This window comes from Leptodactylus fuscus, chromosome 6 (assembly GCF_031893055.1).
Source record: "Leptodactylus fuscus isolate aLepFus1 chromosome 6, aLepFus1.hap2, whole genome shotgun sequence".
NCBI lineage: Eukaryota > Metazoa > Chordata > Amphibia > Anura > Leptodactylidae > Leptodactylus > Leptodactylus fuscus.
This window is the reverse complement of record NC_134270.1, coordinates 12,105,306-12,120,156: the sequence shown is the minus strand read 5'-3', so window position 1 is coordinate 12,120,156 and position 14,851 is coordinate 12,105,306. Positions and strand designations below refer to the sequence as shown.

Sequence of the window (14,851 nt, the reverse complement as noted above, 5' to 3'; positions counted from 1 at the left end):
GTCAGTACATTTCAAAAGGTGGCGCTAGAGCAACAGTTTTCCTTTTCCCATCAAGAAAAGATATTTGCCTATCTTTCCCCAGAATTCCCTGGTAGTCTCCATACACCTACAATAGGACATAATACCCTCCTGATTCACATTCATGATATAACTTAGTGGGGTTAATGGCAGTCCCATGTAAAGCTGCGAATAATACGTAGCAGTGCGAGGTCCTCACACCCTGGGCACATGGTTTGGGTCTCCCGCCCAATGACTAGGTGACAACAGGACCAGCGATTCAGTGTCATGGTGAGTGGCTATAGAAAGATCTTCTGGTTTAGTGAACATACCGCAGTATTGTACTGGATCACACGCCCAGCACTGCTACATCTCTCACCATGATGCCGCCACATAACCTTTATAAGCGGCCATTTATTAGAAGAGCTCGGCTTCTTCAGGAGTTTCTATCTCGCTCTCTTGTCATTGTGGTGAGGGCTTTTGCAGCTTCCGTGCACATTGCTATTGATCCATGTGAGTGAGAGCTCAGGCGGAATGACCTTAATGTAAGTGCACACACCTCTCCGGCATGGCGGTGTTATCTAACACAATGGCCGCCTCGCTGCTCCTGTCCATCACATCTGCAAAGTTCAAGAAGAAAACGAGTGATCGATACAAGTCCTTTTATTTCTTGCCGGTTCTTGTAGCAGGGATGGGCAAAGTGTCTCAGCTTGGCCTATATATCAGTCGGGTCATCGTGATGATGATGCCGATGTAACCGCGGGCTCTAAGACCTGCCCACATTATGAAGAACGATCCAATTCCAAGAGCCATATAATATATGAATATCTAAATAATACTCCCATACAGTACCCGGATAATACCCCTAAATAATGCTGACATACCGTACCAAGATACTAATCCAGTATCTAAATAATGCTGCCACACGGTACACAGACAATACCCCTGTATCTAAATAACGATGATACACATTGCTAAGATAACATACCTGTATCTAAATAATACTGCCATACCATCGCTAGTTACTACCTGTATCTAGCAATTATGCTATACAGTACCTAGATACTATCTCTATATTTAAATAACACTGCCATACAGTGCCAAGATACTAACCAGTATCTAAATCATTCTGAAATATAATACCAAGATATTAGCCCTCTATGTAAATAATACTGCCATATAGTACCCAGATAATACCTTTGTATCTAAATAATGCTGCCACACAATACATAGATACCCCTCTTGTATCTGAATAATGCTGCCTTATAGCTCCAAAATGCTACCCCTGTCTCTAAATAATGTTAATATACATTAACCATATACTGCTCCTGTAACTAAATAATGCTGCTAAATAGTACACAGATAATACCTGTGAATGTAAATAATGCTCCCAGAAATTGGCCCTGTATCCAAATATGTCTGCCATAAAGTGCCAAGATAATATCCCTGTATCTCAATAATACTGCCATACAGTACACACAAACTACCCTGTATCTAAATAGTGCTGCCACACAATCCCAAATACTACCATGTATCTAAATACTTATGCCATACAGTTCACAGATACTATCTTTGTACCTGAAAAGATAATACTGAAACACAGTACCCAGACACTACCCTTATATCTAAATAATGCTGCCATACAGCACTTAGATATTATCCGTGTATCTTAATAATTATGCCATGCAAACCCCAGATACTATGTCTATACCTAAATAATACATACAGTTTCAAATATTACCCCATAACTAAATAATCCTGCCATACAGTGCCAAGATTTTATTCTTGTATCTAAATAACGCTACCCGGATACTACCTATGTATCTCTGTAATGCTGCCACATAGTGTCAAAATGTTATCCCTGTATCTAAATAATGCTGCTATACAGTGCCCAGAAACTACCCTGTATTTAAATAATTCTGCCACACAGTACCCAGATATTACCTGTGTATCTAAATAATACAGTAGTTACAGGCGTAATCCTATATTACCCCTGTAACTAAATAATGCTGTAATACACTACCCTATACTACTACTGTATCTAAATAATGTTGCCATACCATACCCGGATATTACCCCTGTATGTAAATAACATTACCACATGGTGCACCTATTGGGGTGGGATGATGTAGGTCACAAGGTTAAGCCTAATGGGTAGTTGCCCCTTTTGCCTTTGCTTTGCCCCATTATTGGTTGGGATTTAGGGTTCACCTAAATCCCGTTCTGGCCCCGTGACATTTTACGAGAGCCCCTTCACAATGTAACCCTAACAACCCCCGCTTACTGAGCACTTGCCCCGATCATTGCCCTCGAAACATGTCAAGAATAGGGTTGAGCGATCGGGATCGGAAAAGATCGGATTCCGATTCCAATCTTTTCCCGCGGGATCAAGGTCAGAGGTTATTTCCCATAGTGCTTGGCTACTGGTCAATCATTGTGGGAACAGGTAACAATGGTTGGCCAGTAGCCAAGCATTGTGGGAAATAACCTCCGACCTCGATCCCGCGGGAAAAGATCGGAATCTGATCTTTTCCAATCCCGGTCGCTCAACCCTTATCAAGAAGCTTTCATTGCATGTTGATAGTTAGACAAGACGATAACATTTCGCCGTCTTTTCCGTGTCGCCATGTACTATATATACTTGTATAACGCCATATAATACGTATACGGGATTACAGCTCCGGATATACTATGGATATATAGAGCTGGATATACGATACCCTGGATGGGTTCACCTCACACCCTTAGCAGATGTGTTATTACATACAGGTCAGATGGGCGCTACAACTTCTGTTATCAAGATAACCAAGGTGTCAGGCCTAACAATTACCTGCGCGTTTCGATCTCTCCTTACCTGACCCTAGAACTGGTTACTCAGGAAACCAAACTTCCCTTTATGTTCTGTTTAGCACTTACTATTGTTATATGAACCTTACGGCCCCAAGAATCGTGTTGCTGGAAGGGTTAATGCGAAGGTTATTGAGCCTCGTATGTCATGAAAGCATCATTGCCATAGAAACCTTACGTTGCGTTGTTACCATCACAGTGAATTTTTGAAGAAATGTCCTCAAGTTTCCTGAACCTTCATCGGCCATCACAAACCCAAAAATGAAATATTCGGTGTCTGTGCGGCAAAGTCCTCATATCTCCTCATCTTCTTCTAAGTCCGCTACTAGGAAAACCGCTGTTCTGCTAGGCTACAACCCTCCAAGGACACTCTTTTAGGGGTTAGAGATCAGTAGGCCTCCAGGAACTCTCAGCAAGTGAAGTTAGGATCTTCCCCAAGCTTGTGGACAAGACTAATTCCCATCTACCTCTAGGTCCGCTTCTAGGAAAACCATTGCTCTGCCAGGTCACAACCCTCCAAGGACACTCTTTTAGGCGTTGGAGATAAGTATTCCTCCAGGAAGTCTAAGCAACTGAAGTCAGGATTTCCCCCAAGCTTGTGGACAAGACTAACTTCAATCTACCTTCAACTTCACCACTGTTCTGCCGGGTCACAACCCTCCAAGGACACTCTTTTAGGAGTTGGCGATCAGTAGGCCTCCAGAAACTCTCAGTGAGTGAAGTTAAGATCTCTCCTGAGGTCTTCCTTCCATCCACCTCTGGAGTGGCTACTAGGAAAGCCACTGTTGTGCCAGGCCACAATGCACCAACGACACTCTTTTAGGCATTGGAGATAAGTATTCCTTCAGGAACTCTAAGCAAGCTTGTGGACAAGACTAACTTCCATCTACCTCCAGGTCCACTTCTAGGAAAACCGTGACACAACCCTCCAAAGACACTCTTTTAGGAGTTGGCGATCAGTAGGCCTCCAGAAACTCTCAGTGAGTGAAGTTAAGATCTTTCCTGAGGTCTTACTTCCATCCAACCTCTTGTATGGCTACAAGGAAATCCACTGTTGTGCCAGGTCACAACTCTCCAAGGACACTCTTTTAGGGGTTAGAGATAAGTATTCCTCCAGGAACTCTAAGCAAGCTTGTGGACAAGACTAACTTCCATCTATCTCTAGGTCCGCTTCTAGGAAAATCATGCCACAACCCTCCAAGGACACTCTTTTAGGAGTTGGCGATCAGTAGGCCTCCAGAAACTCTCAGTGAGTGAAGTTAAGATCTTTCCTGAGGTCTTACTTCCATCCACCTCTGGCGTGGCTACTAGGAAAGCCACTGTTGTGCCAGGCCACAATCCACCAACGACACTCTTTTAGGGGTTGGAGATAAGTATTCCTCCAGAAAGTCTCAGCAAGTGAAGTTAAGATTTTCCCCAACCTCGTGGACAAGACTAACTTCCATCTACCTCTAGGACCGTGCCACAACCCTCCAAGGACACTCTTTTAGGAGTTGGCGATCAGTAGGCCTCTAGAAACTTTCAGTGAGTGAAGTTAAGATCTTTCCTTAGGTCTTACTTCCATCCAACCTCTTGTATGGCTACTAGGAAAACCACTGTTGTGCCAGGTCACAACCCTCCAAGGACACTCTTTTAGGCGTTGGAGATAAGTATTCCTCCAGGAAGTCTCAGCAAGTGAAGTTAGGATTTCCCCCAAGCTTGTGGACAAGACTAACTTCAATCTACCTTCAGCTTCACCACTGTTCTGCCGGGTCACAACCCTCCAAGGACACTCTTTTAGGAGTTGGCGATCAGTAGGCCTCCAGAAACTCTCAGTGAGTAAAGTTAAGATCTTTCCTGAGGTCTTCCTTCCATCCACCTCTGGCGTGGCTACTAGAAAAGCCACTGTTGTGCCAGGTCACAACCCTCCAAGGACACTCTTTTAGGGGTTAGAGATAAGTATAACTCCAGGAACTCTAAGCAAGTGAAGTTAGGAGCTTTCCCAAGCTTCTGGACAAGACTAACTTCAATCTACCTTCAACTTCACCACTGTTCTGCCGGGTCACAACCCTCCAAGGTCACTCTTTTAGGAGTTGGCAATCAGTAGGCCTCCAGAAACTCTCAGTGAGTGAAGTTAAGATCTTTCCTGACGTCTTCCTTCCATCCACCTCTGGCATGGCTACTAGGAAAGCCACTGTTGTCCCGAGTTACAATCCTCCAACAACACTCTTTTAGGCGTTGGAGATAAGTATTCCTCCAGGAACTCTAAGCAAGTGAAGTTAGCATCTTTCCCAAGCTTGTGGACAAGACTAACTTCCATCTACCTCTAGGTCCGCTTCTAGGAAAACCGTGACACAACCCTCCAAGGACACTCTTTTAGGAGTTGGCGATCAGTAGGCCTCCAGAAACTCTCAGTGAGTGAAGTTAAGATCTTTCTTGAGGTCTTCCTTCCATCCACCTCTGGCGTGGCTACTAGGAAAGCCACTGTTGTGCCAGGACACAATCCACCAACGACACTCTTTTAGGCGTTGGAGATAAGTATTCCTCCAGGAACTCTAAGCAAGTGAAGTTAGCATCTTTCCCAAGCTTGTGGACAAGACTAACTTCCAACTACCTCTAGGTCCGCTTCTAGGAAAATCGTGCCACAACCCTCCAAGGACTCTCTTTTAGGAATTGCCGATCAGTAGGCCTCTAGAAACTCTCAGTTGGTGAAGTTAAGATCTTTCCTGAGGTCTTACTTCCATCCAACCTCTTGTATGGCTACTAGGAAATCCACTGTTGTGCCAGGTCACAACTCTCCAAGGACACTCTTTTAGGGGTTAGAGATAAGTATTCTCCAGGAACTCTAAGCAAGTGAAGTTAAGAACTTTCCCAAGCTTGTGGACAAGACTAACTTCCATCTATCTCTAGGTCCGCCCCTAGGAAAATCGTGCCACAACCCTCTAAGGACACTCTTTTAGGAGTTGGCGATCAGTAGGCCTCCAGAAACTCTCAGTGAGTGAAGTTAAGATCTTTCCTGGGGTCTTCCTTCCATCCACCTCTGGTGTGGCTACTAGGAAAGCCACTGTTGTGCCAGGCCACAATCCAGTAACGACACTCTTTTAGGCGTTGGAGATAAGTATTCCTCCAGGAAATGTCAGCAAGTGAAGTTAGGATTTTCCCCAACCTTGTGGACAAGACTAACTTCCATCTACCTTCAGCTTCACCACTTTTCTGCCGGGTCACAACCCTCCAAGGACACTCTTTTAGGAGTTGGCAATCCGTAGGCCTCCAGAAACTCTCAGTGAGTGAAGTTAAGATCTTTCCTGAGGTCTAACTTCCATCCACCTCTGGCGTGGCTACTAGGAAAGACACTGTTGTGCCAGGCCACAATCCACCAACGACACTCTTTTAGGCATTGGAGATAAGTATTCCTCCAGGAACTCTAAGCAAGCTTGTGGACAAGACTAACTTCCATCTACCTCTAGGTCTGCTTCTAGGAAAACCGTGCCACAACCCTCCAAGGACATTCTTTTAGGAGTTGGCAATCAGTAGGCCTCTAGAAACTCTCAGTGAGTGAAGTTAAGATCTTCCCTGAGGTCTTACTTCCATCCAACCTCTTGTATGGCTACTGGAAAAGCCACTGTTGTGCCAGGTCACAACCCTCCAAGGACACTCTTTTAGGAGTTAGCGATCAGTAGGCCTCTAGAAACTCTCAGTGAGTGAAGTTAAGATCTTCCCTGAGGTCTTACTTCCATCTAACCTTCTTGTATGGCTACTAGGAAAGCCACTGTTGTGCCAGGTCACAACCCTCCAAGGACACTCTTTTAGGCGTTGGAGATAAGTATTCCTCCAGGAACTCTAAGCAAGTGAAGTTAAGAGCTTTCCCAAGCTTGTGGACAAGACTAACTTCCATCTACCTCTAGATCCGCTTCTAGGAAAATCGTGCCACAACCCTCCAAGGACTCTCTTTTAGGAGTTGGCAATCAGTAGGACCTACCCAAAAGTTGTTCACCCCCATGAATGCACACCTCAACATTATTTTTACTCGATGGAAAATCCATAGGAGACCCCCAGATTGATATTTCAAAATCAACCCAAACTTTACCTCTTATGCCCCCCTTGCCACTATAGCAGCTCCTTGGAACAAAGGTGGCGTGGGGCTTCTCTGACCTCCAGAATAGAAAGGAGAGATTTAGGCAAATCTGCCCCCCCCCCCCCTATGGTGACCACACTCAGCCTACTCCATAAGCAGCAGCTTTGTTGCATCTTTGATGTTCTCATTGTGCTATTCCACTATCTTTCACATTCTACCAGCTAGCCAAGACTGGCCCCCACCATTCCTGAACAATCAGTATTATTTGTTTCTGTACCTAATATAGCAATTGGGCTCCCTACTTTCAGGTGGGTGAATCTCAGACTATCTGTTCTAGTCCAGGACTGCAGTCCTAGCAGTAGAGCGCTTAATGGGTGCTGAAATTAACAGCAATGATTGCTCAGGAATGGTGGGGGCTAGAGAAAAAAAATCAAACTGTGCTGGAATCAGTGGAGCTGGGCCTATTGATATATGTAAAGAGTTAGAGTTTGTGGTGGTGGTGAAATGTCCACTTTTAGGTGTGATCTAATCAAATTTTTGGGTTGGTGAGTTATTTTATCACTAGGAAGGTTCTGATGACATCATCAGTCCATCTTGGTTTTTTTTATATTCTGTCATTTATTGCAGATACCGGCAGCACACAGCCGCAGCCTCATACGTATGATAACCAAAGTAACTTTATGTATCCACAAATGGACCTGATGGAACTAAAGGAGGCCGTGACTACTCCGTAAGTACAGACTGAGCTTATACTGATTCTTAAAGACACGATATTAAAGGGAATGTTCAGGATTGTGGGGTAGTGAGGGGAAGGGGTGTCTGAGTGACATGTCGGAATAGCCTTAAGAAAGGCGATTCTTCTCCTACCTTTTGTTGTCTTCTCCGCACCACCGTTTCGTAGGAATCCCAGTTTTTGTCGTTATGCAAATTAGTTCTCTCACAGCACTGGGGGAGTCCCCAGTGCTGCGAGAGAACTCAGACTGTGCATGCCCTCTTCATCCTCTTCCAAACTTCTAGGCTTCGGGCAAAGCAGACAGCACATGCCCCCAGGCCACAAGAAAATGGCCGCTTATACAGTATTGTAAGCAGCCATTTTCTCGTGGCCTGTGAACATGCGCAGTCTTCTCTGCTGAGGCCTAGAAGTTTGAAACCTGCGCCAGAAGAAGTGGATGAAGAAGACATTGCTGACGAAGATGGAGGCGGCACTGGAGAGAGTTCTCTCACAGCATTGGGGGACGCTTCCAGTGCTGTTTGAGAGCTGAAGACCGCCCCCAGTGCTGCGAGAGAACTCATTTGCATACCGACAAAAAACAGGATTCCTACGGAACGGAGGCGCAGAGAAGACAATGAAAGGTAGGAGAGGAATAACCTTTCTTAAGGCTATTCCAACATGTTATTCAGAAAAAAATGTGTTTGTGTGATAGGATCCCTTTAAGTCATTATCAATACATTCATAGTTGGTTATACAGACCCAAAAATCACTTAAAATGGAGGACCCCTGGGACCACTGACAATCTACAGAAGAAGGGTACCCCAGTGGTCTACGTGTTTGCTACATGTATAATTTCAGCTCAGAGATGTGTTCTCATTATTCTGTCAACTTTTTTAATCAGATTTCCATATGGAGGACAGAACCAACTACCGATTCTCCCCCCTCGAAACCTGTATGACAACGTAAGTCCATGTAATGAGACAATCCAAACGATACGGCTTTATTTTACATTGTTTTTATTTTTGTATTTATTTTAAACAAAAAGGAGAAGCATGTTTTTCACTTTTTTTGATTTTTAAATAGTTTTTTCCTCTTTTTGGTAAGTTTTATGTAGGTGATACGTAATGTTGTGTTCCTGTGTGTAGGGCGGGCTAGGGCGTGGTCTTTTTATGACCCCTATAATAGACCTTTGAGGGGCATTTTAACATAACTTTTGGGCTTTTTTCTGCTGATTTCCCCAGTAGCAGGGAATGATACATTAGCCTCAGTTATAGGAGTAAGGCTTAGTTCACACGGGGGGGCGTAATGGTGGATTTTGGCACCGAGAGTGACGCAGGGAGCTGTGTCACTCTCGGGCCAAAACCCGCCTGCCATGACTGTCGCGGCTTCCCCCTCCGGAGTAGGCTCAAATGAATGGGCCGAGACCGGAGGTTGCTGCCGCCAGGCGGACGCCATGGCTCGACGAGCCGCGGAATCCGCTTGGAGAAAGGGCAGCCCACTTTTCCATAGACCTCCATTGTGAGGGGCGGATTATGACGTGGATTACGCGCCATAATCTGCCCCCTCTGTGCCCATGTGAACGAGCCCTAATGCAGCTTCCTGAGCTACACTGTCAACCCGATCCGGGTCCGTTAGGACCCAGCAACTCTAATAGCTCCCAGCCCCGGGTGGTCATGTAAAGGGGAGAGGGCAAAATGGAGGCAGACCGTTGGCAGAATTGGGAATGGACGAGTACAATATAAACTGCTACCTGTTGAAATAATCCAATATGTAGCGGCACTATTATGTCTGGGGGGCCATAAAAAATGGGGGTGATAGTATGTTTGGAGGGCAATATACTGCGTGGAGGCCATAAAAAGGGGCAATATAGTGTATGGGGCCAAAAGAATTGGGCAACATTGTGTGTGGGCCAATAAGGGGGGATTTTTTTGTTTGACCCACAAATTGGGGACAGTTCTTGTAAAGATGGTTCATAGCCCAAAAATGTAAGACAGGATTTTGCTTGGGGCCCCCTCTGTGCAGTGCCCATATAATAACGCCATATAGTTCTCATGGTGCAAAGTTTGATAATGCTGGTGTAACAGGCCCTGCTGTACCAGAGGGGGGGAAATATTAGTGGATGCCCTCATGGCCTTGATTTATTTTCTCTTACAGACTTCGTTCCTTCCACCACTCCAACCCGCAGCCAGCCCTTTCTTCCCAAGGGTCCCAGGTGCCGTGCCTGTATTCCCATTCTCTCAGCCTCCAACTCGAATCTTGCCCCAAATTCCGCCGTCGACACCTCTTGAACCTGCACAAACAAATTCACCTCTATTTCCTGCGGTCCCGACTCTGAGCCCTACAGTTGTGCCCTTGGCAAGGGAATCTAATAAAAAACCTTCTGAAAATACAGGTAACATCAAGGAATCATTCAATGTCTATGAGGCCGGTGGAATTGCTAAGCTAAGTGTTGTCTCAGCTCCCCGTAGGCAATAAGGGGAGTGTACTATCTACCCCTTATTACCCTCAGCAATAATATACAAGAGCTGGTCAGTCCCTGTGGGAGAGGTGGGGGGAGGACACTAACAATATAGCCATGTCCGCCATATTCTTCGATAGTTCTGGTTAGCCATGCAGCAGGGTATCTTTATGTCCCTTGCCATAATAGACTTGAGATTCCATGTTGTTGTCAGTCCATGCTGATGGGGCGGGAGAGGCAGGGGGAGGAATGAGTACCACTCTCGTGAAGAACACAGTAATGTCCACCATAATCTTTCATAGTTCTTATTAGTCATGCAGCATGATATTTTTATGTGCCTTGACATAATCATAGGCTTCAGGTTCCTTGTTGATGTCAGTCCCTGCTGATGGGGCGGGAGAGGCGGGGGGATCACAGAGTACCACTCTAATCAAGAACACAGTTATGTCCGCCATGTTCTTTAATAGTTCTTGTTAGCCATGCGGCATGATATTTTATGTGTCTTGACATAATAATAGGCTTGAGATTCCCTGTTGATTTCAGTCCCCGTTGATGGGGCGGGAGAGGCGCGGGGGGGGGGGGGGAAGGCCGGAGTACGGCTCTCATCAAGAAAACAGCCATGTCCACCATATTCTTTGATAGTTTCTATCACTAGATTTTTATGTGCCTTGACATATCAGAAAACTAGAGATCCTCTGGTCAGTTCCTGCAGATGAGGCGGGAGAGGAGGGGGGAAGACAGGGTATCTCATCAAAAAAGCTGTTATGTCCGCCATATTTATTGTAATGTATATTTCAGATTCCAATTACAGCACGCCACAGCCCAACTACTACGAACTCTTGGAGTTTGATCCACTAGCTGACGGTAACAAGACAGAGTGAGTACTCGACTGCGACATATAGAACTGGAGGAGTGGAGGGGTGAAAGGTCTCCTTTAATAAGTCAGCCGAATCCACAGAAACCAGTGATCTTCTGAGGTCTATGGAAACCTTTAGGCTGGGATTTTTGGACCGGATTTTCACGCGGAGGCCGCCTCAGAATCCTGTCCAAAAAACGGCTAGCCGTGACTGGATGCCGATGCAATACATAAAGTGCGGATTAGGCCCAAATGAACGGGCCTAGTCGGGAGGGAGTGTTGGCAACACAGATTCCGCCGTAGCAGATTCCGCCGCAAGAAAGGGCAGATCGCTACTTTTTTGTTTGTTCCCAGTCGCAGAAAAAGGAACCCATTGAATTCAATGTGAGGTGGTTTTTCCAGCCGGATTCTGAGGCGGAGTCCGCCTCAAAATCCGTCCCAAAGAACCCCATGAGAGCCCGGCCTTACAGGGACTAGATATAAGTAAAAGGGAAGAATCTCATCTACTCTCATAGGAGTAAGGTAGAAATGAGCGAACACTATTCGGAACAGCCGTTCCGAATAGCACGCTCCCATAGAAATGAATGGAAGCGGCCATTCATTTGTATGGGAGCGTGCTATTCGAAACGGCTGTTCCGAATAGTGTTCGCTCATCTCTAACAAAAATTTCTCACAACTACTGTAATAATTTTAGATGTATACACAGGGTGGTAATATCTTTTTTTTTCAGGGCAATTTATGAAGAAATTGATCCCACATCATGGAAACCCAAAATGAGTTCCTGCTAGCGCCCCCGTGTGGTAAGTATTAGTATGTTTTTTCCTCCGTGAGATTTTAGACTGGCAGAGGTGATATTGGATTAGAAAAACAAGAGCAGCGGCCAGGACAATTTACAGTCTCCACATTTTGTGTCAACTTCAAAAACGTTATCAAAAAAGCTTTTATGTGGGAACACTCCTTGAGTATCCCTCAGCACTATAGGGAGTGACTCCGCCCCCGAGGAGCCTGCCATGAAAGAAATAGATTAACAGTTTAGCCATGATTCAAAAAACATCAATTATGACCATAGGATTGGGATTATATATGACAATGGGAGATATTTCTGACCATTTTTCAAAATGATATAGTCAGTCCACCATTATGCCCTGGGGGGCGCCATAAGAGAAGGCAAATACTTGTCATCTTTGCACCAGATTTGGAAATAGGATTCAGAACTTGGTGTATGCCACCAATAATCTTTTATATCCAGGCCTCATTAACATGAAGTGGATACCTTTAAAGAACGATGTATGGGCCATCAAGACAAACCATACAACTGCTTTGGGGCCCCTGAAAAGGGAGGGGTCACACCAGATTGGATGGGGCTGTTGCCAAGCTAATGGCAATTTTGCAAAAGTGAGCAGTGCACATATCTAATTGCCAAAAACCTCTATTACAGACCACTCCTTGACTAATCCTCGGAAGTATAGAGAGTGACTCCGCCCCTGAGGAGCCTGCCATGAAAGAAATAGCAGATTATATGAAATTTTTATGAGAATGAGACACTTCCAAACAGAAGTATATATTTCTAATTACCAAATCTCTCTGTGACAGGTTGTGACCGTACTGCGGAGGACGGACAGATGGGTGTCAAAAAACAACCGATTTCAAAGGTCTGACGTGAACAGGAATCCAGAGCTGACATGGAGATCTGCCTTGACTACCTACTATGGAAGAATCATTCCCCAGACAACCCCTTAAATACTAAATCAATGCTGTAATTCTACCCAAATCTCAAGATACCGCTACCACTAGACCCCAATACCAAGATGTTCTTGGGTTCTGTCCTGGCCACTAGGGGGAGCCCTTTACAGACAGACTAATATGGCTCCTATGGAGCTTAATAATAAATCATTATAAAGCTCGGTCTTCTGCTCCCTCTAGTGGTGGCTGCAGGTAGTCAGAATTTTTTAATTTATCTTAATGCCATATAAAAAAAAATTGTAAAAATTTTTAAATTAAATAGAATATAAAATATAAATAGAATATAAAATATAAATAGAATATAAAAATAAAATATAAACCACAGTAACTTGTCATATTTATTATTTTTTTTTAACGAAATGTGATTTTTTTTTTTTCCTCTATTTTTGGGAAGGGACAGGGCGTTCCACCACTAACATCCCTCCGATCCGTTCTCTTTATTCAGCAGATGTCCTCGAATGAAAATTTGATTAGTTTCAAATGAAACTTTTACTGTTCCTCATCTGTTTAATTTTAGACTTAGCGAAGCGTTGCCGCAATTAACCTCCTCGCCATAGATTTCCATTTTTTAATGCGGCGGCAACGGAGGGAGTCACATTCTTCCGAAATTAAAACCTTTGCTTGTTCACCGGCACGGTCGGTAATAGATGGAAATACAGAACTACAGTAGTTTTATTTTCTTTTGCAATTAAGAAAATGTACCACAAATGTTACGAAGACGGAGGAAATTTCTTAACCTTTCACTGGATTACATACAGGGGAGATGTTTTTCGGCAGAGATTTTGCTGGAGTACAATGTACCCGAGCGCTGCAGGAAAGCAAAACGCGACGCTTTAGTGCCATCTAGTGGTCAACTGTGTTAGTACATGTCGTAATTATTTTAATAAATATTTTTGGTTTCTGACATGAGAGATTTGTGTCCTGCGCAGCTGATGCAAATGTGAACAGAGTCTTAGATGAAGTATTAGGAGCCGTATGCATGCACTGAAAACACAAATTTTAGGCTTTTTTTTTTTTTTTGCTGTTTTTAATGCAAAAAAGCTGTATTTACCCCGAAAGTTCTATATGTCTTGCAGATTTTTGGATACGGATTTTGATACATTTGGTCGCTGCCTATTTGATGGCACCAAAAACGCCGTGTGTGAATACAGCCTTACAGTAGGCTTGCCTATACCACAAGCATGAGCATTGTGGTCAAGCCTATGGATATACGGATACTTTCCCAGCGTATACAGCACTCACATGTACTGTGAACAGGGACTTCGTTAGATCTGATAATGTTGATTAATGTGGACTAGCATCTGCCCACGACTTCGTCTGCAGGTTGGCGGTGGCGCTGAGCCGCTTATATGGACGCAATTGCTGCCGCTTCTGATTCGCGGTGCGCACACGTGCCAAACCCTGCACGCCCGCGGCCCCCATTGCCCCTCACTAGGCACCGCAGTCTCTCTACCTACCGGCTGCATCCGCCCCCCACCCCCGCACCTGACCCCTTCGATTCCCGGGACTGATGCTCCTTCCTAACCTGGCGCTCCCCCCCCCCCTCCCTCTGTCTTCCATAGGCCGGGCCCCCTTCCACCGCAGCACCCCCGTGGCGACCCCAACCTTGGACCCCTACCAGCACCCTACAGTGTCCCGGTGTACTTACCGCTCTGGCCGAGCCGATGCAGGCAGTGTCCATTGCTGAGTGCCACTGCACAGCCACGTAGGGTCCGAAGGGAGGTTGCACAGTCGCTGCCACCAGCGAGACAGTGGTCTGGGCAGGCACAGCAGGCAGCATGGATGCGGTGCTCCGGAGCCACGAGTAGCCACCATGTTGACCATGTTGGAGAGCGGAAAGCGGCCCGCCCACAGACTGGCTTGGACGTATTGGGCCGCGCTGCTTCTCCACAGGCCCGCCCAGAGCCTGACGCGCACCAATGGGAGCGCCGTAGACAGACCTGCGAAGATGCCATGAGAGGCCCTACAGCAGAGCCGTAGTATCGTTTCGCCAGTCCTGGCGGGGGTGTCAAGGGAAGTACGCGCCTCGGGAAGTGACCTATCTTTCCTTCTATCTCAGCCAAATCCGTACAGGCGTTTGGCTGTGATTGAGGAACAAACATCCAAACCCACAAACTTTCACCTTTATAACATTAGTAGGATTTGTTTATAACTTTCTCTACTATTCCGAGCTCTTGTGCACAT

The 14,851-nt window shown here is 45.4% G+C and overlaps 1 protein-coding gene across 1 annotated transcript in view; it reads left to right on the top strand.

The window, feature by feature from the left end:
• Positions 1-12,885, top strand: part of TOM1L1 (target of myb1 like 1 membrane trafficking protein) — a 63,384-nt gene extending 50,499 nt beyond the window's left edge. Inside the window, exons 11-16 of the mRNA XM_075278202.1 lie at positions 7,526-7,628; positions 8,512-8,572; positions 9,765-10,002; positions 10,867-10,945; positions 11,655-11,724; positions 12,518-12,885. Of these exons, the coding sequence (XP_075134303.1) occupies positions 7,526-7,628; positions 8,512-8,572; positions 9,765-10,002; positions 10,867-10,945; positions 11,655-11,712 (539 nt within the window). The 3' untranslated portion in view covers positions 11,713-11,724; positions 12,518-12,885. The remainder of the gene's footprint in view (positions 1-7,525; positions 7,629-8,511; positions 8,573-9,764; positions 10,003-10,866; positions 10,946-11,654; positions 11,725-12,517) is intronic.
• The last annotated feature ends 1,966 nt before the right edge of the window (positions 12,886-14,851 follow it).